General features: G+C 40.3%; 1 protein-coding gene across 1 annotated transcript; it reads left to right on the top strand.

The window, feature by feature from the left end:
- Positions 1–1,013: 1,013 nt before the first annotated feature.
- Positions 1,014–24,961, top strand: LOC128513128 (serotransferrin-2-like). The gene is made up of 17 exons (XM_053486781.1): positions 1,014–1,067; positions 5,262–5,395; positions 7,113–7,215; positions 7,448–7,648; positions 8,475–8,598; positions 8,874–8,929; positions 9,085–9,245; positions 11,597–11,744; positions 12,825–12,991; positions 13,084–13,180; positions 18,832–18,852; positions 19,099–19,263; positions 19,417–19,558; positions 20,419–20,486; positions 21,332–21,510; positions 22,981–23,119; positions 24,774–24,961. The coding sequence occupies exons 1-17, from the start codon at positions 1,028–1,030 to the stop codon at positions 24,818–24,820; spliced, it is 1,992 nt and encodes a 663-aa protein (XP_053342756.1). The 5' UTR covers positions 1,014–1,027; the 3' UTR covers positions 24,821–24,961.
- Positions 24,962–26,903: the final 1,942 nt, after the last annotated feature.

The raw sequence follows: 26,903 nt of genomic DNA, 5'->3' as shown, positions 1-26,903 counted from the left end.
ATGTGAACTTTCAGCTCCTGTGCTGTGTAATATTGATCGTGTACACATCAGACCGCTTCACCAAAACCCCGCGAAAAATCAGCCAGTGCGCCGCTAAACTGAAGAGAGCTTCATGAATAATATGTGTTTATATTAAAAAATAGTTATAATGTTATAGCAAAAATGTAACAATATCAGTACTTCAAACACATGAAAATGACATCAGTGTGGTTTAATCCCGTGTCCTGAGAAGGCGTTGATTAATTCTCTATAACAGAGGTTCTGATAGTAGTGCAGGTTTATATTAATGCACTCGCTCTGATAGCTATCGTTCCCATAGCGACAGTTCATCCTCAGTACAGTGACCTGCACAATTTCTGATTACTATATAGATATATTTAGAAATATTTTAGACTTTTTTTGTCAAGCCGCAGCATTATGTTTATTTTTTTCTTGGTTGATTGATTAAGATTCCTTAACTTTTATCCATTTAAAGTGTAATGCAGTGCAATTACAGCAGAATGTTATGTATATAAATAGGAAAGATCATTATGTAACCCAAACCTCTTTACACAGAGACACAGATGCAGAGAGGGGGGTCGATTTGCACCTCATGGAGAGCTCTTGTGATAGTTTGTAAGTGCGTCTGTGTTGCGTATCTATAAAACGAAGACTTTACCAAATGTGTGTGTAAATTTGTGTTATATCCGGATCTGTGAAATGTCTAAGAACGTCCTTTTGTGCTTTACTGGTTAATTTAAAACACGGCCCTCTAAACCTCTCATGCGTTCACAGAAGATGGAAGAAAAAATGGACTGTTCCTGAAATTTCCCAAAAAACCCATTCCAATCAGTCCCCTCTTAAACAAGTAGTGCAGTACAGCGTGCAGAAGTCCATTATATCACATCACCCTATTCAATCTTATTTAGGGTAAGTTGTAAATAAGCGCCACCTCTTTATAATCCTGACTCCGCCCCCTCAGTTCTAGGCTCCCTATAAATGTTCCCTCGTTGTCACACACACTGTCTGCTGCAACCAGGAGTCCAGCATGAAGCTCTTCATCATCTGTGGCATCCTCTCCTGCCTCGGTAAGACGATACATACAGTGTTCATCATGTTGTAAAGGGTTTAAAGACTTAAACTGTGTTTGAATCTGAATTAAAACGTGAACTTATTTTGAGATTATGTGTTTGATCCTGGAACTTCCATTAGATCATCTTCACCACTATACGAGCTGTTGTAATTATTTCTTACTGAATGGTTTGCATTGCTCATGGTTTATTCTGAAATTTACACTCTTGTATTGTGTAACACTGACTGTGTACACACACACACACACATACACACACACAGCTCAGCCCACTGCACCAGACCTTCTCTAAAGTCCAAACATTCTCATTACAATTAAAGTAGAACATCAAACATCACATGGAATATTTTGGACGAAATTTGGTGCTAAAACGTGAAACACAGAGAGAGAGAGAGAGAGAGAGAGTACAATTCATGTCCAATGTAATGCTTGTCTTTAGCAAACTCAAAAGTAGTTTTTATTTATTCTATAAATAACAAATAAATGTACAGCAATTAATCCTCTTTTTATCTGTAAGATGTTGTACTACATTCCTAAATGCCTTTTTAGAAAAATAAAACTGACTAATACCATGATATACAGTATAAAGGTGAAAGTTTGAGCCCATTTAAAAGAATCTAATAAGAGTCTTGTATACAGTAACAGTCTATTGTATTACTGTATGAAGTGTCCTGTACACTCTCTCTCTCTCTCTCTCTCTCTCTCTCTCTTTCTCCTGTCAATCACTGGTGACTGAGTGCATGTTGAGGTCAGGCAGCGTTTCCTCTGGATGAGATCAAGAAATATGAAATAGTTATCTTTTCTTAAACCTACACAAACAATCCTCCTCACCAGTTCACTTTAACTAATATTCTTAAACTATCTTAAACCAAATTAAATGATTAAAATATTGTAAGTAAAACTGGTTACATTAGCATGGCATTGTCTTAAACAGTGTTGGGTGTAACACGTTTTTTTATTACTTTTTTGATGTAACGAGTAATCTAACGCGTTAGATCCACCATTTAAATCTTTATATATATTTTCAAAAGTGTAATCCATTGTTCAGACAATTTATGTAATCCGTGAGCTGCACAGCAGTGAGACCCCGCCCCTCCCACAGTTATTCCTGCTGTTATACCCATATCTCACCTGTGCGGTTTGACTACACGGGGACCGACGCGCAGAAAGATGGAAACCTAATCACAGCGCCAAAACTATTAGTAGGTGAGATGAGGGTATTAGTAGGTGAGATGGGGGCATTAGTAGGTGAGATAGGGGGATTAGTAGGTGAAACAGGGCTATTAGTAGGTGAGATGGGGGCATTAGTAGGTGAGATAGGGGGATTAGTAGGTGAAACAGGGCTATTAGTAGGTGAGATGGGGCATTAGTAGGTGAGATGGGGCATTAGTAGGTGAGATAGGGGGATTAGTAGGTGAAACAGGGCTATTAGTAGGTGAGATAGGGGTATTAGTAGGTGAGACAGGGCTATTAGTAGGTGAGACCAGGGCTATTAGTAGGTAAGACAAGGGTATTAGTAGGTGAGATGGGGGTATTAGTAGGTGAGATAGGGGTATTAGTAGGTGAGATAGGGGTATCAGTAGGTTAGACAGGGCTATTAGTAGGTGAGATAGGGGTATTAGTAGGTGAAACAGGGCTATTAGTAGGTGAGATAGGGGTATAAGTAGGTGAGATGGAGGTATTAGTAGGTGAGATAGGGGTATTAGTAGGTGAAACAGGGCTATTAGTAGGTGAGACAGGGGTATTAGTAGGTGAGATGGAGGTATTAGTAGGTGAGATAGGGGTATTAGTAGGTGAGATGGAGGTATTAGTAAGTGAGATAGGGGTATTAGTAAGTGAGATAGGGGTATTAGTAGGTGAGATAGGGCTATTAGAAGGTGAGATAGGGGTATTAGTAGGTGAGATAGGGCTATTAGAAGGTGAGATAGGGGTATTAGTAGGTGAGATAGGGGTATTAGTAGGTGAAACAGGGCTATTAGTAGGTGAGATAGGGGTATTAGTAGGTGAGATAGGGGTATTAGTAGGTGAAACAGGGCTATTAGTAGGTGAGATGGGGTATTAGTAGGTGAGATGGGGTATTAGTAGGTGAGATGGGGGTATTAGTAGGTGAGATAGGGGTATTAGTAGGTGAGATAGGGGTATTAGTAGGTGAGATAGGGGTATTAGTGGGTGAGATGGGGTATTAGTAGGTGAGATAGGGGTATTAGTGGGTGAGATGGGGTATTAGTAGGTGAGATAGGGGTATCAGTAGGTGAGATAGGGGTATTAGTAGGTGAGATGGGGTATTAGTAGGTGAGATGGGGGTATTAGTAGGTGAGATGGGGGTATTAGTAGGTGAGATAGGGGTATTAGTAGGTGAGATAGGGGTATTAGTGGGTGAGATGGGGTATTAGTAGGTGAGATAGGGGTATTAGTGGGTGAGATGGGGTATTAGTAGGTGAGATAGGGGTATCAGTAGGTGAGATAGGGGTATTAGTAGGTGAGATGGGGTATTAGTAGGTGAGATGGGGGTATTAGTAGGTGAGATGGGGGTATTAGTAGGTGAGATAGGGGTATTAGTAGGTGAGATAGGGGTATTAGTGGGTGAGATGGGGTATTAGTAGGTGAGATAGGGGTATTAGTAAGTGAGATGGGGTATTAGTAGGTGAGATGGGGTATTAGTAGGTGAGATGGGGGTATTAGTAGGTGAGATAGGGGTATTAGTAGGTGAGATGGGGGTATTAGTAGGTGAGATAGGGGTATTAGTGGGTGAGATGGGGTATTAGTAGGTGAGATAGGGGTATTAGTGGGTGAGATGGGGTATTAGTAGGTGAGATAGGGGTATCAGTAGGTGAGATAGGGGTATTAGTAGGTGAGATGGGGTATTAGTAGGTGAGATGGGGGTATTAGTAGGTGAGATGGGGGTATTAGTAGGTGAGATAGGGGTATTAGTAGGTGAGATAGGGGTATTAGTGGGTGAGATGGGGTATTAGTAGGTGAGATAGGGGTATTAGTGGGTGAGATGGGGTATTAGTAGGTGAGATAGGGGTATCAGTAGGTGAGATAGGGGTATTAGTAGGTGAGATGGGGTATTAGTAGGTGAGATGGGGGTATTAGTAGGTGAGATAGGGGTATTAGTAGGTGAGATAGGGGTATTAGTGGGTGAGATGGGGTATTAGTAGGTGAGATAGGGGTATTAGTAAGTGAGATGGGGTATTAGTAGGTGAGATGGGGTATTAGTAGGTGAGATGGGGGTATTAGTAGGTGAGATAGGGGTATTAGTAGGTGAGATGGGGGTATTAGTAGGTGAGATAGGGGTATTAGTAGGTGAGATAGGGGTATTAGTGGGTGAGATGGGGGTATTAGTGGGTGAGATGGGGGTATTAGTAGGTGAGATGGGGGTATTAGTAGGTGAGATAGGGGTATTAGTGGGTGAGATGGGGTATTAGTAGGTGAGATAGGGGTATCAGTAGGTGAGATAGGGGTATTAGTAGGTGAGATAGGGGTATTAGTAGGTGAGATAGGGGTATTAGTAGGTGAGGTAGGGGTATCAGTAGCTGAGACAGGGCTATTAGAAGGTGAGATAGGGGTATTAGTAGGTGAAACAAGGCTATTAGTAGGTGAGATAGGGGTATTAGTAGGTGAGATAGGGGTATTAGTAGGTGAAACAGGGCTATTAGTAGGTGAGATAGGGCTATTAGTAGGTGAGATAGGGGTATTAGTGGGTGAGATGGGGTATTAGTAGGTGAGATAGGGGTATTAGTGGGTGAGATGGGGTATTAGTAGGTGAGATAGGGGTATCAGTAGGTGAGATAGGGGTATTAGTAGGTGAGATAGGGGTATTAGTAAGTGAGATGGGGTATTAGTAGGTGAGATGGGGTATTAGTAGGTGAGATAGGGGTATTAGTAGGTGAGATAGGGGTATTAGTAGGTGAGATAGGGGGATTAGTAGGTGAGATAGGGGTATTAGTAGGTGAGATGGGGGTATTAGTAGTTAACAGATTATGGGCCAAACTTCACTGAGTGATGATGGTAGAATAATTATAAAGGTCTTGACTAAAACAACATGCATGAGGAATCACAAAGGAGTTTTCATTTTCTGCAATGGAAAAGTACTCAAACTAGTTAAAAAAAAGCATGAGGCAGTAAATGCACGAGGCAGATGTGACTGACATTGTAATTTTTAATTGTGATTTTGTTTTTGTCATTTCAGCCTTAGTGCAGGCTGATCCCCAGCCAGTCAGATGGTGTTTAAAGTCAGAACAAGAGCTTAAGAAATGCCAGAAGCTCGGATCACTAACCTGCGTGCAGAAGCCAGGAACTCTGGATTGCATCAAAGCCATTCAGGTAAAATAGGAGTGAATTTGTGGTTGAGTCACTGACACACCGCTGCACATAGACCTGTGGATCAAGTTCTAGTTCAAGTCGGCTTTATTGTCACTTCAACCATATACAGTTAGTACACAGTGAAACGAAACAACGTTCCTCCAGGACCAAGGTGCTACATGCAACATAAACTTACAACATAAATTAACAAAAACTAACTAATTAAGGAAGACTATCTACACAGTTTTTACAGACAACAGACAATATAAAGTGCACGTGCAGATGTGCAAACAAAGCGCAACTAAGTGACAGTGCGACAACATAACGTAATAATACGGTGTTGAGGTTATGAGTTGGGGTAGTGACAAGAATTAAGAAGTTAAGAAGTTACCATTCAGGGTTTTTGATACAGGTACTGATATCAAAACCTTGACTTTAATATCAGTTATTAAATGATCTCTTTTTTCAATCTCATTTTTGTAAGTTACATTTTAACAAAAACAAAATCAAATGACACATTATGGTACATACGGTGTCTTTAGTTTTAGTATTATCAGCTCCTTGGCATGTTTACACACTCAAAGTTATTTCATAACATACATTCAAAACTTTAACATTTTAACCTTTTCTGCTTCAATAGTTTTAAAAGTCAACACTTTTTCTACTTCAATAGGTAGCTCTACAGTTTTATGTTTTAGCAACTTGGCAATTTTTCACTTAAAGCAGTTACACAACATAAAGAATAAATCAAATTACCACAATACAATGTCATCTGTTAACAGTGTTGTTCAGGTTCACACTTCACAAGTTTACACACATTGAAAGGATCAGGTTCACTTCAGTAGTTTACTGTATTTAGTTTGGACCTTTTACTTAACATCAGTAAATAAAGGAGTTGTATCTCCTGAACCTTTTATTAAATTTACAATTTATCATTTGATTACTCAAGCTCTTTCCAAAGGTTAAATGTAAACTCAAACACACCTAATACAGTAATGTTAAATTAAAAAAACATGAAACATGGATAAGAATTCAGAATACTTGTTTTCCTAAACGTTTGCTGCTAAAACCCCAGTCTTAACACATGAGTGGAACCCAGTGGAGGAGGTTTCTAATGAAGTTTTATACGGATGTATGTGGTTCATTCCTCTTAAGGTCAAACACTGAACTCTTGTATTTATTCCACACACATTCAGGTGTCTCATTAATGTTGTGTTGTGCATCTGGACAACGATGTCCTTTTTGTATACTGTATATTGCATACTTGATGCATCACATACTGATAAAACGGCACCACATTTTTGATTGTGTAAACATTGTGTAAATCTACTAAGCGAATCACACTCAAAATGCAACACAAAGGTGAGCTCTGTCTCTGAGTGCTGAAATAAACACGTAGTGTACTGCAGTAGCCCCAACCCAACTTTTTTTTTTTTTTTTCTCATATTCAGTATAAGATTCTGCAGTGTTTCATTTTGAACAATGATCAGATCGTCTCCCGTTCGCTTCCATCTGCACATCGCTTTCCGTGCGGCCCGGTACCAAATCATCCATGACCCAGTACCGGTCTGCGGCCTGGTGATTTCAATTAAAGAATTTTGTGTGATCTTACGGTGTTGGCTTTTTATTTGAGTAATATCTGATTTTTCTATTAATATTGTTTTAAATTTAGCTGTTTTCCTTTGAAAGAAAAGACTTAATAGTGAAATCTGTAAATGATCTGAATGTGTTTAATCAGAATGGTGAAGCAGATGCCATCACTCTGGATGGAGGAGATATCTACACAGCTGGTCTTCTGCCCCATAACCTTCACCCCATCCTCGCAGAACATTACGGCACAGGTAGGTCTAAACTAATCCTAAAATAAAATGTAAAAACAAAACAAACAAACAAACAAAAAAAAGCTAGTTTGTTCTCTTTACAACATCATTATTACTAATATTTATATATTAGTGTATGATTGAGTGTGTGTCTGTAATGTGTTAACACCCCATCCAGTGTATCCCTTGCCTTGTGCCCTAAGTTCCCTTACTTCAGGCATGGTATGAGTAATGACTTTTTAATGTCTTTCAGAAGCGACATGCTACTACGCTGTAGCTGTAGTAAAGAAAGGCACTGACTTTGATATCCATAATCTTCGTGGGAAGAAGTCCTGTCACACTGGTTTGGGGAAAACTGCAGGCTGGAACATCCCCATCGGCACTCTCCTCGAGATGGGAGAGAAGAATGGGGGGATTACATGGGGTGGCATCGACGAGAAACCTCTGGAGGATGGTAAGAGAGTTTTCAACTACAGTTAAACCTTGCATTCATGCATAATCTGTTTCAGAAGTGTTCTTGTACATCAAACATTAAAGAATATCAAAGCGAATTTCCCCCATGAGAAATAATGGAAACTCTGACGACTTGTTCCACAACTGAAAAATATTCATATAAAAAGAATTAATACAAAATATAAAGTAAAAATAAAACAAATTAACCTTCAATTTACTTGTAGCTGTAGTGACTGAGACCAGAGGGAGAGGATGACAAAGAAGCCCCCCTGGGATGACGTGTGTGTGTGAAGCAAACACAAAATGCTTCACACACACACACGTGGTAACAGTTTTATAGTAAACAGTATATGGGTGTGAGGATGTTGACTATACGAGTGACGCGCATTGAGACTGAGCATGGGAGACGTTACCCACAATACTGTTCGTATTTTAAGACTTCGCTCGTTTACGTAAAATTTTTGCTCGTCTTGTGAAACACTCGCAGACTGAGGTTCCATCTTATATTAAAGCACCCGTTTTATTACATAATTGATTCTACAGTAAAAGCTCGCTCACAGGGATGTGTACAGTATCTCCACGTCAATATATTTAAAAATATACGTATACATTTGTATGTTGACTTTTTTGTAAGCAGATTACTTTTTATGTAAGGAGTCTCCAGTGTCAGAACAGTCAAGGGTAAAGAGGTGAAGCTGGTGAACCACAGTTTATAACCGCTATACTCTAAAGGGACAAAAGAAACTAACTTGTTTTATGGAGATTTCAAATTGAATGTAAATGTGGATAAATGTGTGTTTATGTGTGTGTGTGTTGTTGTTTTGCAGCGGTGGCAGAGTTCTTCTCAGCGAGCTGTGTGCCAGGAGCGACAAACCTAAAACTGTGCCAGCTGTGTAAGAACTGCAAGCGCTCTCATGAGAACCCGTATTATGATTACAGTGGAGCTTTCCAGTGAGAAAAAAACACACACACACACACACACACACACACACACACATGCAGCTTGTAATAATATCAGCTCAAACAATTCAGTTGTATTTCTTTAGGGCTTTTAACAGTGGTTGCAACCTTAACAATTGTCACAAAGCAGATTTGCAGAATAATTTACATATTTACTTTGTTTTCTTTATTCATTTGAACTTTTTTGGACATTTCTTTGTGTTTCTCTACAAACCCCTGTAGATGATAATTAATTGCATGGTGTAAAACCTTTCCTGTACCTGCAGGTGCCTGAAGGATGGAGCTGGAGACGTGGCGTTTGTGAAACACCTCACAGCACTCAGTAAGTAAAGGATTCTATAAAATAAACATTAATAAGGAGTAAGTATTAAGACCAGTTTTGTGCATGAATATGTTAAAAACATGGCTTTCATTAAATGCAGGTGAAGTATAAAGTATTAAGGAGTAAGTATTAAGACTAAGGTAAATTCTTATTAGATGACGGGGACAATTATGAGCTGCTGTGTAAAGACGGCACCAGGAAGGCTGTTACTGAGTATAAAACCTGCAACTGGGCCCGAGTTCCTGCTCACGCCGTCGTCAGTCGCTCTGACAAAGACCTGGCCGACCGTATCGAAAATGTTCTTAACACACTAAAGGTACGTGGTTTAATAAATTAATAGTTTTTGCTCTTTATTGAAAATATACTGTAGTCTGTGAGTTTAAATGTGCTGTACGCTTTAGCAGGGGTGGGAAAGGCGAGATTAAACCTGCTAATAAAAAAATATTAAACTTTTTTTTTCATTAGTTTGCATTTTTTTGAATCCAAATAATTTTCTGCTTAACTCCTATAACCTGTCAGCATGGGATAAAGTTGGCATTATGGCAGTACTGAGGAGAGAGCAGCTGCCTGCCAAAACTTACGTTCAAACCCCTTTGAGCAAGAAAACACATCTGATAATGTTATGTCATTTTAATCAACACATTAATGTCACATTATTGATTTTTCTAAGTTGTTCTGAATCACCTCTGAATCGTCCGTGTTGTTCTGTTCACAGCTAACACGAGCTACAAAGCTAACTCACTTCTAACACAAGGCTGTATACCAAATCTCTCTCTAACCCCTGATCAAGGGCACTATTCGGAATCTGGAACTAGGGATTGTACTCCCTACATGGTGCACTAGCGTTCCAGCGTTTTCCCAGTGTTATGGATGTGACATATCAGTAACCAAAAGGCCTCAGAGCACCAAAGCTTAGTGTCAGTGAATTTAATTTTCAGTTTATCACGTTAAATATAATCTCCTCTTTTTTCTCAGCGAAAAAGAAAAAAATCCTCAAAATAATTAGAATCATTTACACCCTGAAAATACACAGCCTTTTATCAGTAATGGACGTGATATTAAACTGAGAAACATTTACGAGAGAGAACAGGTTCACTACATGGTTTGGATTTTAATGAAATCTGCAGAAAGCGTTACACTACGAGACACTCGAAGGAACACAAATAGTGCAGATTTGTGATAAATGATTTGGAAAAAACTGGAGTTATGGATGTGACGTGTCTGAATCAGTCGCCTACACACTGTATAAAGAACACGCTGGAGCAGTTAACATGAAACTTTTGAAATGGTTATACCAAAAAAATGATGTTTAACTGTTCATGAGGGAGATTGCCTGGGGAAAAAAACTGTTTTTGTGCCTGACTGTCCTAGTGTTTGGTGCTCTGTAGCATCGACCCGACGGCAAAAGTTTAAATAGAAGGTGGCCTGGGTGTGAGGGGTCCAAAGTGATATTCCGAGCCCTTTTCCTCACTCTGGATGTATACAGTTCTTGCGGCGTGGGCAGGGGGTGCCAATACTTCTTTCAGCAGTCTGAATCATCCTTTGTAGTCTTCTGATGTCTGCTTTTGTAGCTGAGCCAAACCAGACAGTTATTAAAGTGCACAGGACGGATTCAATGACGGCTGAGTAGAACTGTGTGAGCAGCTCCTGTGGCAGGTTGAACTTCTTTAGCTGGCGAAGGAAATACAACCTCTGGTGGGCCTTTTTAACAATGGAGTCAATGTGAATGTCCCACTTCAGGTCCTGAGAGATGGTCGTGCCCAGGAACCGGAATGACTCCAGTGTGACTGCTGTCACAGTGCTGTTCATGATGGTGAGTGGGGGAAGGGCAGGTGGGTTTCTCCTGAAGTCCACGATCATCTCCACTGTTTTGAGCGTGTTCAGCTCCAGGTTGTTGTGACTGCACCAGACAGCCAGCTGCTCGACCTGACTTCTGACTTGTGCCCTAAGTTTCCTGGGATAGGCTCCAGAGCCCTGAGCTCTCTCAGGGGGGAGAAATGAAAGGAATGCTCCCACATTAATTACGGCTCTACAGTCAATCAGGGGCGACTGTGAGCTCACGCAAGCAGAAGGGGGGGAATAGCGTCCTCCAAGTGTGTTACATAGGATAGGGTTAACGTCACATGATTTGGAGGAAACACTGAATCGTAGTAGTAGTAGTAGCAGCTTTAATGGGGCCCCTAGTGATAGTGAGGAACTGGATAAACTGAACCTAACTGTGGATCCCATTGTCACAGGGACATGGGGGCGGGCTCATTTTACCCAGGCAACCAATAAGTCCCTCAGAATCATTGTGAAGCTTTCAAGCCACGCCCTAGCAACCACTTTAGCAACTGATCCTGTGAACTGTCATTATAAAAGGCCCAGAGGCCCCAGTTTATTTCTTCAGAAAATGTACCTGTCTAGTTAAGGGCTGTTGTCCTACACAGTTTTATCATCCTTCACTAAACATTAGGAGTTTGTTTTAGAGAAACAACCAGTGAAAGTCTGTTCAGTGATTGATTATTTGTTTTTACAGTAAGCATTTTACTCCAGCAGTTTCGCTAATCAAATACGACACGTTTCATGACTGAGGGTTTTATACTACATATACAAGCATATGTACACACATTGTTTACTATGAGTTAAGGCTGAACAATAAAAAATATGAAATATGCTTTTGAACAGGGCAAGGGTTTGTTCACCTCTGAGGGCCCTGTGAAAGACTTAATGTTTAAAGACGCGACGACGGAGCTGCAGAGGCTTCCAGAGCTCACCACCTCCTACATCTTCCTGGGAGGAGAGTACTGGAACGCCATCCACTCACTCAAGAGAGGTAACGTACACACTGTTCACTACTGAAAATGCATATTTAAATATAAACTCCACAAAATTGCATCACCTCCCAATATCCTGTCCACCAATTTGGGTCACAAACCATAGGACCACAATGTTCACAAGGATAAATAGTTTTTTTCTTGATACTGAAACTCGACTTTCCAAACGAGTGTCTTCTTTAGAACAGTCTTACAGTAATTCATCAGCACTACTGGACCACATGGTCATTTGAATCCTACATAACCAAACACATAACCAAACACCCCCACCCCCCACAATTGAAAATCAAATAAAATCTAATAAAAATCTAATAAAAAGTCATTTAATTTGGATGAATTTGAAATGAGCAGGTGTTTATTCCAAATAACTCATTTGATTGGTTATGTTTCCAGTAGAAAATATGACCACGTGAACGGTTTTCCTGGGCTGATAGAGTTTTAATCAGTGTGGGTTGGGAATTAATCTAGTGCCATAGTTGCTATCATGATAGAATACAAGTCTGGGTATCTATGAGAGCAATTACCATGACAACGCCTTAGAAGTAAATAGCAACAGGTGAGTTTCTCATCTACACTAGTTATAATGTCACTCCTTCTAATCAGGTTCCTTCTACATTTACATTTACATTTAGGCATTTGGCAGACGCTCTTATCCAGAGCGACTTACAAAAAGTGCTTTAATGTTTACATAATTGGATACATACTTACACTGGGTTAACTAGGTTAATAACTAAGTGCCATTAGTCCAACACAACTAAGTGTTTTTTTTTTTTTTTTTTCTTTTTTTTTTTTCGGTGGGGGGGGGGGTTAGTCCAAGTACTGGAGAAACAGATGAGTCTTGAGTCGTCGTTTAAAGATAGTCAAAGTCTCTGATGTACGGACATCTAGAGGAAACCTTCTATTGTCAAACTAGTGGAATCAGCTTCCCTAGAATGAGAACAAGTAAAAATTATATACTGTACTTCACCTTGTTTGAATTTAGATCCAGTTTTTATTTTAACAATGAAACCTGCAGCGACTGAAAGGTAACATGGTGTGGATAATAAAAAATAACAAATCAATTCTTTTTTTCTTTCCAGAAAAAACACCCAGTGATTCATCTAAGAAGATTAGATGGTGCACTGTGGGTACAGTTCAGTTAGCAAAGTGTGATGAATGGAGCGCATCCCTCAGTGATGATGAAGGCAACAGCAGGCTTGTGTGTGAAACTGAAAAAACGGTGCAAGATTGCATCAAAAAGATCATGGTAAAGAGAAAATGAGTGTAATGATTCCACAGCTTCAAGGTGTTGTTTTAGTCATTTCTTTTTATTGAAAATGTTTTTCTTCGTGTGTGCAGTATGATCGGGCTGATGCTATTTCCGTTGATGGAGGAGAAGTGTACACTGCTGGAACGTGTGGCCTGGTGCCGGCCATGGTGGAGCAGTACGATGAAGGTGAGAGAAATCAGATGAAGATCATTATAAGAACGCACCCTAAGCCCTGCTAAAGAACTATCATCAATCCCTAACCACATTATCCTTACACCACAGTGCTGCTGAATACTGAATTACGATTGGTCAGAAGTTCACAGGTTTATACATTTATTAATGTGCTTCTCGTTTTTATAGTAACAGGTGTCTCACAGGGACGTGTGCACCATTTACAGTATATGTTAAAATTTTAACATGTACTGTAAAGGGCCCCATTCCACCGAGCCGTATTTGCTACATAATAATTTAAGGTGGTCTCTACTGGGTGTGGAGACGAGAACCATTTATCTACATATTTTTCCTGGGTTGCTACAATATAATTTTTTTTACCAAAACACTTGCAAAGAGAAAAAAGCGTTTGTCAAAGCACCTGCTGTGCGAGGAGTGATATAGGTTCATCAAAAGAGGAAACTACATATTTGCATTGAGTTTAATCATGTGGCACTTTTAATATTCATGACACTCAACAGCTAAAAAACATAATTAAGAGAAAATTGTACACCCACGCGTGTGTGAGACAGAGAGAGAGATGAAAGATTCACTTTATATTCAAAATTTTATTTTTCATTTTCTTTGCTTCGCTTCTTCTTTTGTATCAATAATGATTCTCCTTTGACTGTGCTTTCTCTATTAATTATTATTATTATTATTATTATTATTATTATTATTACCTTTGCTTTTTGTTTTACTTCTTTATTAGTTTTCATTTCTATTGTCACTTTATGTTTGACTGCATAAAGTGACATGAGGAATTAATTAAATTCATGTATATATTTTAAATCTATTTCTGTTTTTGTTTTGTGACTTGATTCTGATCTTCGGCAGTAGTCGGGAGCCGTCATATGTTACACATAATATTGCATGTGTTTTGTAGGATTCTCTCTTAATCAAGTGTGTTATCTCTAAATGTTGCCGTGAATATAAATAGTGATGCAGTGTTTTGTGTTTAATTAAACTCAATGCAGATATTGTAATTTTCTCTGTCCTAATAGAGTAAAACAGAACCTGAATCATGCAGGATAAGGTGTATGTGCGGTGGGGGCGTCGCATGTGTGTGCACGCAAAACAAATGCCCTTATTTTCAAAATCTCACTCCAAGCTTTTCTGAGAAGTTGGCAGCTATGCCACAGATATTTTAGGAATAAAATTTAGATGGTAAATTTGTCATTGAACTTTATCAAGAAATTGAGAGGAATTATCAAACCAAACATTGGTCCCAAACATTTTAGATTAAAACATATCTATTGTGCACCGGACTTTAACATGTAATATATATTAATTATGATTGTTTTCCTTAAAATATCACTTTGTTAATTTTGTCATTACTTCCATCTACATTTAATATGTAATGCTGCTGAACAGGTAAGGAGGTGATAAAAATTGGTAAGGTCTCCATAAATGGTCATAAAATTAATTTTATTAATTTATGACATTCCAGATGTCAGGCACGAATCCGGGTTGACCAGAAGACTTAGCAGTTAGAGGTTAGCCCGAGGGAGCGTGGATGGTAAACCTAAACGGAGAGCAATGCGAGTGGGCAGGATAACCACGCAAGTTATTCTAAGGACTCTCTCAGAAGGGGAGCAAGGGAAAAACACAGATTTAACCCGCATCGTATAAACACACACTCGAATCAGAAAGTAAACTCAAGAAAGTGAGTACTCACGAAATGGCTGGCAAACTGTCAGAACTGACATGGGCGAACTCCATGACTGAGCGATGTGAAGCTCCATCTTGTCTCATTTTATGCTTCCTGAATACTACTTCCATGTCCTAGTGCCGGTCGTGGAGCGAGTGTGTGTGACAGTACCTCCTTATCATAGGAGAGGTGGTGAAGGGTTTGAGTTGGGAGGTGTAGAATTCGGAGCGCCACAGGCAGCTGTAGCCAGTAGGTTTCAGGATTGATCCAGAGGGTGATGCTATAGGGCGTGAAAGTTTCCGTGCTTCTGTATGGAGATGAAGATTCTTGGTTGATAACCATACCTTGTCACCTACATTGTACAGTCGTCCCGGAGGGTACATCGGCAGACCAACTGTTGGGCTGACGGTACATCAACCTCCGGTTCTTGGTGTTCAAACATGGAAGGCTGGAAACCGTGGCATACCTCAAATAGGATTAGGTTTGTGGCAGACGAGATGTAGAGGTTGAGCGATAGCTCTGCCCAGATGAAGTAGCGGGCCCAGGAGCGCTGGCGGTCTTAGGTAGCGCTTCAGTTGTTGGTTGGTCCGCTCCGTCTGACCATTGGTCTGGGGGTGGTACCCAGAGGACAGACTGCAGGTTGAATGTCCGAGACGATGTCCTTTGGGAACCCATGCAGGCGGACTATGTGTTCTAGTATCAGCTTGGCTGTTTTCTTGGCTGACGGGAGTCCGGCGTGGGCCACCAGGTGCACGGCCTTGGAGAACCGATCGACAATAGTCAGGACGGTGTTCTTTCCCTCGGAGACCGGCAGGTCTGTGATGAAGTCGACAGCTATGTGTGTCCAGAGCTGGCCAGGGACGGGTAATGGTTGGAGTTCCCCCGGTGTCGGCTGGTTGTTATCCTTTGCCCAGGCACCCACAGGGCACGCCTGGACGAACTCACCGACATCCTTCTTCTTGGATGGCCACCAGTAGGCGCGCTGAATGAATTGGAAGGTGCGGCGAGTGCCCAGATGTTAAAAGTGGGGAGACGAATGGCCCCACTGAAGAACCTCCACTCTCACTTTATGGCCAGCAGCTCGTGGCCCCTACCCCGTATTGCTGCTGAGTGGGGTCAAACTTTTTGGAGAAGAAACTACATGGGTGTAGTTTCTGGTCTGGACCTCGCTGGGAGAGAACGGCCCCGGTGCCCACATACGAGGCGTCCACCTCCACAACGAATGGTTGACTTGCGTCCGGATGGAGGAGGATTGGTGCGGTGGTGAATCGGTGACAAAGTTCGTGGAAGGTGGAGATGGCAGCAGGGTTAAGGGTAAAGTGAGATGAGGGTCGGGTCAAGGCGGTCAAAGGTGCTGCAACTGTACTGTAGTCCTGAATAAAGCGACAATAGAAATTCGCAAACCGGAGGAACCATTGAAGCTGCTTGAGGGGCTTGGGTAGGGGCCAAAGACGCACAGCTTCAAGCTTCTGCGGGTCCATGGCCACACCCTGGGACGAGATGACAAAACCCAGGAACGTGGTGGAGCGCTTGTGAAAAGCGCACTTCTCCAACTTACAGCTGATGGGCGAGCAATTTCTTGAGAACTGCCCTGACATGTTGGACGTGTTCCTCAACTGTGCGTGAGTAGATCAGTATGTCATCCAGATAAACAAACACCCACCGCCCTAACATGTCTCAGAGGACATAGTTGATAAATTGTTGGAAGGCGGCGGGTCCATTGCAGAGGCTTGTCATTACACAAGTACAAGGCAATGAAATGCAGTTTAGGTCTAACCAGACGTGCAATTAGCAGAAAGTGCAGAAAAAGGTATAAGTTCTAAGTACACCTAAAGGGATATGTGCAGGGAGAAGCTATGGGTAACTATTACAGAATGATATTGTGTGGGCATAATATAAAGATTGCTAGTAACTATAATTATAAATCTACAATGGATAAACAATATATATAAGTTGCTATTAACTATAGTCAGGAAGTTGCAAATAGATATGAACATAATATACAGGCTGCTATTTTCTATGGGCAGGAATTTACAAGTAGACATGTACAGATAGATATGAACATAATGTGCAGGTTGCTATTTTCTATAGACAGGAATTTACAAGTAGGCATGCACACATAGATGTGAACTTAATGTGCAGGTTGCTTTTTTATAGACAGGAATTAGACATGAGTAGACATGTGCGAATATATATTCAATCAGAAGTTTACAAATGTATTGCGAGTGGATATTTGTATTTTCAAACAGTTATGTACATTTAAGTGCAGTCCATATTAAATAGTGTAATGGTAATGGGAAGAGTATAGGGGTGTGTGAGGGGTGGGCAGGTGTCAGTGGGGGGCAGAGTTCAATTAGGAGACAGCTCTAGGAAAGAAGCTGTTCCTCAGTCTGCTACGGATTATTATCCGTGCAGTGGCCAGGTGCTTGATCTCCTCCCTGTAGGCAGTTTAATCGTTGTTGCTGATGAGGCAGATCACCGTAGTGTCGTCTGTAAACTTGATGATGTTGTTCGATCCATACACAGGCCTGCAGTTGTGGGCGAAGAGGGAGTAAAGAAAGGGGCTCAGCACACAGCTCTGTGGTACACCAGTGTTGAGCATGACGGTAGTGGAGCAGATATGGCCTGACCTAACTTGCTCTCATAGTGTCCTGAACCGTAAGACGAGGGTTATCGTGGTGGAGTGTTGGAAAAGGCCCGGTGAGTTTCTCTCTCTTCTTACCGGGTCTGAGCAGAAGACTTAGCAGTTTAACGGTTAGCCCTTTGTAGCGTGGATGGTAAACCCAAACGCGGAAGCAATATGAGTAGGCAGAATAACCACGCGAATTATTCTAAGGACTCTCTTAGAAGGGGATCAAGGGAAAAACACAGATTTAACCCGCGTCCTATAAACACACACTTAAATCAGAAAGTAAACTCAAGAAAGTGAGTGTCAAGAACCAACCTGGAGTGACCAGAAGACGTAGCTTTAGCGGTTAGCCCTTTGTTGCGTGAATGGTAAACCCAAACGTGGACGAACACGAGTGGGCAGGATAATCACGCTATTTGATCTAAGGACTCTCACGAATGGGGAGCAAGGGAAAGACACAATCTAACCCGCGTCCTATAAATACACACTCGATCAGGATTTTAAACCAAGAAGGTGAGTACTCACGGTTTGAAGAATTCCGACGTAGCATCGGCGACTCAATGACTGAGCGAGGTGCTATGGTTTGTTTACCTCTTTTATACTTCCTGGTTCGCGACCGCTTAACTTCCGGGTCCTAGTGCTGGTCGCGTTCCGAGTGTGCATGACAGTGAGTACTCATGAAATGGCTGGCAAACCGTCAGAACTGACATGGGCGAACTCAATGCCTGAGGGATGTGAAGCGCCATTTAGTCTCCTTTTATGCTTCCTGAAACGCAACTGTACTACTTCCGGGTCCTAGTGACGGTCGCGAAGCGAGTGTGCGTGACACCAGAGGTCATAACGAATTTGCATTGGTCTAGATTTGGTAGTAAATTCGGCTCAGTGGGATGGGGGCCTAACATGTAAGGAAGGAGTCTCCAATGTCAGTGGTTTGTAACAGTCAGAGGTAGAACTGTAATTTTAGGTTTTACATTTTTATCAGGACAGAGGAGTTTAAGCTCCTGTGTAGTTTCTCAGTAGCATGACAAGCTTCCTTTTTTTTTAAATAACTTAAAGACAGAGAATAGTGACTGATAAAGACTAAGTGTTCATAGCAGCTATAATTTAAGTGACAGCCTAAAGCCTAGGGGTTAGTTTCACTGACGTGGCCCAACATTAAATATAGCTCTAAACAAAGACAAAGTATGACATGTTTTTTCAAGAAACAGATAAGAGGAATAAAACACTTGGTGATGTGCTGTAAGAGAAAAATAATCAAGTTATGGACAGTAAAAGTATTTTTATGTTTTTTTAGTTCATAAAGCAGGATAACTAATAATTCAGTTTTGTTATTTTTTTTCTCAACAGCAAAGTGTACAACTGCATCAGGTACGTTTACTCACTTCCTCAGTCTTCTAAAGTATACAAAGAAATGGAGTTTGGAGGGAAAATTTCTCCTTAAACTCACCCTGACCAGCACTCCTCTACTCTCTCTCTCTTTCTCTCTCTCTCTCTCTCTCTCATTCGACTGACCACATTGCAGTGTTTATGTAATATAAATGATTTAACACAAATGTAACATCATGCGTCAAACTCAACACCACTCCTTACTGCGTCATCATGTGCTCTCTTCAGGAGACCCCTCGACCTATTACGCAGTGGCTGTAGTGCGAAAGAACTCTCTCTTGACCTGGGATACGATGCAAGGCAAGACGTCGTGTCACACTGCAGTGGGTCGTACAGCAGGCTGGAACATTCCCATGGGTCTCCTCCATAAAGAATTCAAACACTGTAACTTCGGTGAGTCCAGAAATCGGGCTTCCTGTTTTATAACATCATCAACCTCACACCTCCTTCATACAAACTCGTTATGAGTGATTTATAAAACTGGTCATGCAGATAAAAATGATTTTATAATATAACATGCTAGAGCTTCATGTTTTTGTTTTTCAGCAACGTACTTCAGTAAAAGCTGTGCTCCTGGTGCAGATCTTGATTCAACCCTGTGTGCATTATGTAAGGGAGGTGAAGCTGGAAAAAACAAATGCAAAGCCAGCAGTGATGAGCCTTATTACGGCTACAGTGGAGCCTTTAGGTATGATTCACATCACATCACTCATTATATTTATATTTACATTTATATTTATAACCCTTAGAGACCAGCATGTTGTTGAAGAACCTCGTCTAGATGCAGGTTTATGTATATTGAAGTGTAGTTGACAGCTGATTTGGGAGATTTCCTGTTCACTGTATCAGTTCTCTGTCATGCAGTGGGATTTATTAACAGAAGCAGCAGCCAGGTCAGGATTAAAGGAGAGCGTCATGATTCGAGCTGGTATGAGATGGATGCAAATGCAGGGGTTAATTTGCAAGTCTTTTATTGCTGTGTCAGAGGTGAACAAAGGATAAACTTAGTTATTAACAAAAAAAACAAACACTCTCTCAGGCCGGGTCTGCAGGCGGGATCTCAGGAGGACAACCACAATTAAAGAGTCTCTAGGTACCGAAAATAAGACAAAGATCACAGCCTTTCACTGAGAACTGCTCAGCCTTGAACTTGACACACTTCCCCTTCATGCACCGGCCCGGACCCTACAGACACCGTTTAGTCCTGAGGAGGAGAGAGCAAAGACACAAACAAACGTTATGGACACACATGGACGGGAATGACAAAACAACAGTGAACGGACATATGCCGACGGGTTCGGCTGGTTTAAATAGGGACACACAAGGGCGAGACACAGGTGAAACTAATCATACATTCCTGAGAGACATACCAACACAGACACACTAGGGGGAGACAAAGCGGTGGCTCAGTAATCCGGTGAACTTGACCTTATTCCCCGGGGCCGTGGTGGCACAGGTGTGACAGAGAGTCTAAAGACAGGTTCATTACTAAAGTAAGATGGTGTGTGTGGGTGTGTGTGTGTGTTTGTGTGTGTGTGTGTCCTGTAGGTGTATGGCTGAAAATGCTGGTGAAGTGGCGTTTATTAAGCACAGCACTGTAGCAGAAAACACAGACGGTGAGTCAGAGATCTAATTAATGTTAATGATTTGTTAAACAGCGCGTCATCTTGGGGTCAGGTTAGCATCACGCTACACGTGCAGTAATTCTCAATTTTGTAATGGAAAAATAAAAGATGTAAGTAAATGTACTTAAATGTAAGTAAAAAAAAAATCCCTGAAAGTTTTTTTTTCTATTTAAAAAATTAGAATTAATGTACATTTTAAAAACTCATTTAAATGTAATCGGGACGCACAGGAATCCAATTTAGATCTGCAAATCACAGGCTTATATTAAAGCCCTCGTTCTGATACTTAATCATTTCTGTAGACAGAAGAGATCATTATACATTTTTACAGTTTCTCATTACCATGACAAGATGCATTTGTTGTTGTTGTTATTGTAATAACAATATGCAATAACATAAGTGAGAACAGGAACTCGCTTGTTTTGTTACTAAATCCGCAGCATTAAATTTAGTAGCATTTATAATACTCATAGGTGTCTATGCAGAAAAAAAACAAGTAGTTCTTTATTAACATTTTCTATAACACACTAATTAATATTAGTTCATTACTAGTAATTACACAGCAATTATGTTGATAGGACTTTACTATTGACTATGCAGTAATTAATGGTGTTATACATTTCTGATGCTGATCTGCTGTCTAACTATTGCTTAAAAAAATACTGAATAAAATATTGATTTTATTGTAGCAGAAACACACATACTCCTTAGTGTAATACTTTATTTGGTTAAAGCAAGCATTCTTATTTGAACTATAGTGTATTGAACATCTCATATCTATATGCATTAGTAATCATCTTTGGGTTTATATTCATGAATTCAACATGTCTCTCCAGGCAATGGACCAGATTGGGCTAAAGGTTTAAAATCATCAGACTTTAAACTCATCTGTCCCACTGGCTCTGCTGCAATTACTGAGTATAAGAATTGTAATTTAGCCCAAGTTCCAGCTCACGCTGTTGTCACTCGTCCAGAGAAACATGATGACATTGTGTCGTTCCTCAAGAACCAGCAGGTGAGTAGAAACACCAAACACAGCTCATCTGCTACACCATCCTGTATCAGATTTAGTGCTTTCTGCTGTGCGCTTGTATATTTCAAATATAATTTAGTAATCCATTAATAAATGCTATGACCCTTAGTACATTAGTACAGTGGAACCTTGGATTATGTCCAAACTCAGTCTGCGAGTGTTTTGCAAGACGAGATAAATTTTTACATTCATTTTAACTTGTTAAACGAGCGGGGTCTTGATATACAAGTACTGTAGAGCGTATACCCTTTGTCTGCCAAGCGTCAGTTTCTGTGTGCGTGCGCCACTTGTATTGTCAACATCCGTGCACTTGTGTACTATTTACTATAATATATTGTGGCCATGTGTGTGTGTGTGCGTGTGTGCGAGTAAAGGATTTTTTTTTTTCGATGTCCAAGTGTAGTGATTATTCTGTAGAAACTGTACTGCAACAACGGCCTCCATGAAGAAAAAAAAGTTAAAAAGGCTGTAGCAGTGCAGGAGATCAATCTGTTTAGAGGAGTGATTCTGGTAGTGTGTGTGTTGTGTGTGTTTGCGCACAGTGTGTGAAAGTCTTCCTACACAGTAGTCCCGCCACTCCTGATTCTGCTTTTGTCTAACACCAAGGTGCAGGTTAATTTGTTTTTATTTTTACTTCATAGTTTGTATTCATTATTTTTATATTATTTTTTTGGGTTGTTGAAGGAATCGTCAGAGTTTCCATTATTGCTTATGGGGAAATTTGCTTCGATATGCAACTGCTTTGATAAACAAGCATCCTTACTCGCAATCCAAGGGTTAACTGTATCTGTGTTTACATACAGCATAATAATCCGTTAATGATCTGAGTCAAACCTCAATGAAATCCGATTGAATTATTTGTAATTTTCTTAATAGTCTGTTAGATAAAAGTGTAACAGCCGTTTAAACTCTTGTGTTTCACTATCAGAACCTGCCAGATGTTCCAAATATTAGAGAATGACTGAAGGCAATTTACCTGCTGAATAAACTGTGCAAATTATAAAAAACTGAACATGGTGTGCCAACTTTTTTAGGAAGAACACAACTAATGCATGCTTAGAAGTCACTAGATTTGTTTTTAGGCTCTTTTCAGAAATTAGTCACGGAAGGCATCTTAAAAAATCTATTGTCACTGCTCCTGATTTTACCCTGTGTAAATTAAATTATATCTTGACATCGACAATACTTACGAGTAGCTGAAGGTTTTCTGTACTACACCGCCCTCCTACTAGTGGCTTTTAGATGATTGATAGAGCAGAACGCTGCGTGTAACCAAAGATACTCCTTTCTAATACATTATGCCTGTGACCAGAATTAAAATCTTCTTCTCACTGTCTCTTTATTAATCACTTTGATGATTTTTGCTGAGACATTAGTACTGGCACAGCTTACACAATCTTTGATGTTAATATTAACATATTAACTGTTAAAATTTCCTTTTTGTATTTCAAGATTGATTTCTCCACCATAACACTCTTCAGAGAATCTACAAAGTGTCTCCAAGAAGTTAAACAATCCTATCAGGACTTCCTTGGATCAAAATACCTAAACTCCATAAAGTCTCTGCACGAGTGTAAGCAGAGCAAGTCTGGTAAGTGTGAGAGAGAGAGAGAGAGAGAGAGAATTAAAGAAGAAATACAAATTCAAATACAGTTACAGGAATGGGGAAAAGAAAATATGCCTTAATTCAAGTGTATGTTTTTATTTATCAGGCAATAAATAACAATTGTGTGATGCAATAATAAAAAAAGAACAAGATTCTGAAACCAGATGGGAAAAAATGAGTACACCCTTCCGATTTCATTAATAATTAGTAATTAGGAGTAGAATGTTATGAATGAAATGCACACAATTAACTAATCTTATAACTCTGACTAACAGACCAGCTTTTTAGGTTTTCTGGGTTATAAGGGCATCTCCAAACTCTTTAAAATGAACTAAACAAAGTACAGTGAGAAAGACTGTTTACAAATGGAGGGCCTTCATGTCACCTGTCAGAGTGAGCTTTTCAGGAAACTCAGTCCAAAAATTGTTTAATACTCAGTTAAAAATAAAAGCCCCAAGCACTGTGTCATGTTACGTTTACATTTATGGCATTAGGACATTTCCAAGTTGTTCTTAAATGTGTGTCATGTAATGAAGAAACTTTAACAGATACAAATGCAAATTACCGTTTCTTTACTAAAAAAACAGTGCAGGCATATATAGGATACAGGATCATAAACATGGACAGGCAGAAGGTCGGTTAATGAGCAAACAGAGTATCACAGGATGCTCTGCCAAAAACGCCAAACATCCAAAAAACAACAAACAGAAGAGTCAGGCGTGTGAGCTCAGAGTCTGTTTAAATAGAGTGCATCTGATTAGAACTCAGTGTGAGTCTGAGCGTGACTGTGTAGTGCGGTGTTGGGAATCGTAGTCCACGGTGGACATTGCTGTAGGCTGTGATGTGTTGTGGGGTGTTGTAATGGAGTTTAGGGCAGAATCTAGCTGTTTGTAAATGTTACTGAATTACGTGCTTTAATTAGTTTTTCCCACATGGTTTCCAAATTCTCAAGTTTTTTGGGAAAAACTACATTCCAAAAGCTGTTGCTACCTGAGTCTACAATTGCTGTTTAGACCCCGATAAAAAAAAAACATAAGAAGGAGACTGTTTTTTCCCCCTTAACTGTAAACAGTGAAGTGGTGGAACAATGTAAGTGTAACGCTAGCACAAGAAATTAATTACTGTTAAAAAGTAAACTTATGGAACATCACTGTGAGCAAACTTTTCCCCGTTAGTATCTTTATTGATTTTAAGATGATTATATAATTATATTTTTGTTATGCATTTTTAAGTAATACTTTGAAAAACTATTTTACTTATTTTTAACGCCAGTTACAATTCGTTTTACTTTTTTTTATTTTCTTTTTTTCTTAGCTACTAGTCCACGATTCTACCCAAATCTTTTTACAATCTTAAATACTCATGTTGTTGTTTTTGTCCTTTGCACAGGGACTACACTTTGTGCTGCAGATTAATGTATAAAAATGTATTATTATTGTTGTTGCACCATTGTTCAATACAACATGTAGAAATATGAGATAATCCTTTGTGCCTTACATAATTATTTAAACAATATAATTATTTACATTTGATTACAGTACACCTGTATACTGTACTATACGCCTACACAACTGTGTATCACAACCTTGACATTCCACACAGTCACGTCTCTTTTATTTATTTTGTTTTTCATTCACAGAACTGGAGGAGGCGTGCACCGCTCGCTCGTGTCCAACCACGGCCTAAAATGGTCCAGTTCGTCACACAACCTCTGTGGATCTCTCTCACTTCTCCTCAGTTTCTGACCTTCTTGGAATAAAGCACACCTTGGTGTCATTGATTTCCATTCTTTTAGATGTCTGAAATAAAAAAATATATTACAACCAACGTTTTGAGTCTTGGATTAATACAGAATCACTATAGACTGAAACAAGAATAAATACACAACGCTACACACTAATTACACGGTAAATAATAACATGACTGAAACTGATCTAGCGCTCAATATTATTGTGAAATGCTGAGACTGGGATTGGATCAAACTTAATAAATTTTCTACTAATATCCTGAAAACTGCATAATGAGCAGTAAAGTTATTACCAGAATGATTGCAGAGGTTAGGGGTGAGATAAATAAAATCTTACATTGCAAATATTCCAGTAGCTGAGCTGTGATGATTCTCGGGGTTAACGGTTGTCTGCAACAGCTGAGTGAAGTGCAGTTCAGAAACATGTAGTCAACACAAAATATTTATACAACAGCTCGCTGAAGCTGTGGGAAAGAGTAGTGGAAGCTAGGTTAGGGGCAGAGGTGAGCATTTGTGAGCAGCAATATGGTTTCATGCCTAGAAAGAGTACATCAGATGCAGTATTTACTTTGAGGATGCTGGTGGAGAAGTACAGAGAAAGTAATAAAGAGTTGCATTTTGTCTTTGTAGATTTAGAGAAGGCGTACGACAGGGTGCTGAGAGAGGAACTGTGGTGTTGTATGAGGAAGTCTGGAGTGGCAGAGAAGTATGTTAGGGTGGTGCAGGACATGTATGAGAGCTGTAAGACCGTGGTGAGATGCTGTAGGTGTGACAGAAAAGTTCAAGGTGGAGGTGGGTCTGCATCAAGGATCGGCTCTAAGCCCCTTTTTGTGTGCTTTGGTGATGGACAGGATGACAGATGAAGTTAGACAGGAGTCTCGATGGACTATGATGTTTGCAGATGACATTGTGCTCTGTAGCGAGAGCAGGGAACAGGTGGAGGAAAATTGGGAGAGGTGGAGGTATGCTCTGGAAAGCAGAGGAATGAAGGTTAGCCACAGCAAGACGAAATACATGTGTGTGAATAAGAGGAACCAGCAAGAGGAATAGTGAGGCTACAGGGAGCAGAGGTAAAGAAGGTGCCGGACTTTAAGTACTTAGGGTCAATGGTCCAGAGCAATGGAGAGTGTGGAAAAGAGAAAAAAGGCGGGTACAGGCAGGTTGGAATGTGTGGAGAAAAGTACCAGGTGTGTTGTGCAATAAAAGAGTATCAGCGAGAATGAAAGGAAAGGTGTACAGGACAGTGGTGAGACCAGCGATGCTCTACGGCTTAGAGACAGTGGCACTGAAGAAAAGACAGGAGGCAGAGTTGGAGGTAGCAGAGCTGAAGATGTTGAGGTTCTCCTTGGGAGTGACGAGGATGGATAAGATCAAGAATTCATCGGAGGGACAACCCACGTTAGATGTTTTGGAGATAAAGTCAGAGAGGCCAGGCTAAGGTGGTTTGGACATGTTCAGAGGAGAGATGGTGAATATATCGGTAGAAGGATGCTGAGGTTGGAACTGCCAGGCAGGAGGTCTAGAGGAAGACCAAAGAGGAGATTTATGGATGCAGTGAGAGAGGACATGAAGTTAGTTGGTGTAGGAGAAGAGGATGCAGAGGATAGGGTTAGATGGAGACAGATAATTCGCGGTGGCGAACCCTGAAAGGGAACAGCCCAAAGACAAAGAAAAAAGAAAGATCAAAAGCTCCAGTTCTCCAGCTCTCAAGCCGATCTGATCTCAGCCAGACTGAGTACGCACTGCCAGGACTTATCTTTCTTTAAAAGTTTTGGTCATTTATCTCCATTCCAACATTTAAACTTATTAAATAACTTTATTCCATCCAGACTTGTAATGCCAGACTTCAGGACATTAGAACATTTCCCATTGTGAAAAGCTCAAACTTGATAAATTAGATGTCAGGAACTGTAGACTGGTCTAACTAATTTCACTCATCTCTTCTGCTAATTCGTCAACCTGTGTATTAGACCCTATACTGACATTTTCTCAAGCAGATAGTACCAGCGATAACGTAACACC

The sequence above is a fragment of the Clarias gariepinus genome, chromosome 25 (genome assembly GCF_024256425.1).
Source record: "Clarias gariepinus isolate MV-2021 ecotype Netherlands chromosome 25, CGAR_prim_01v2, whole genome shotgun sequence".
NCBI classification, from domain to species: Eukaryota; Metazoa; Chordata; class Actinopteri; order Siluriformes; family Clariidae; genus Clarias; species Clarias gariepinus.
This window is presented reverse-complemented; position numbering and strand designations above follow the sequence as displayed.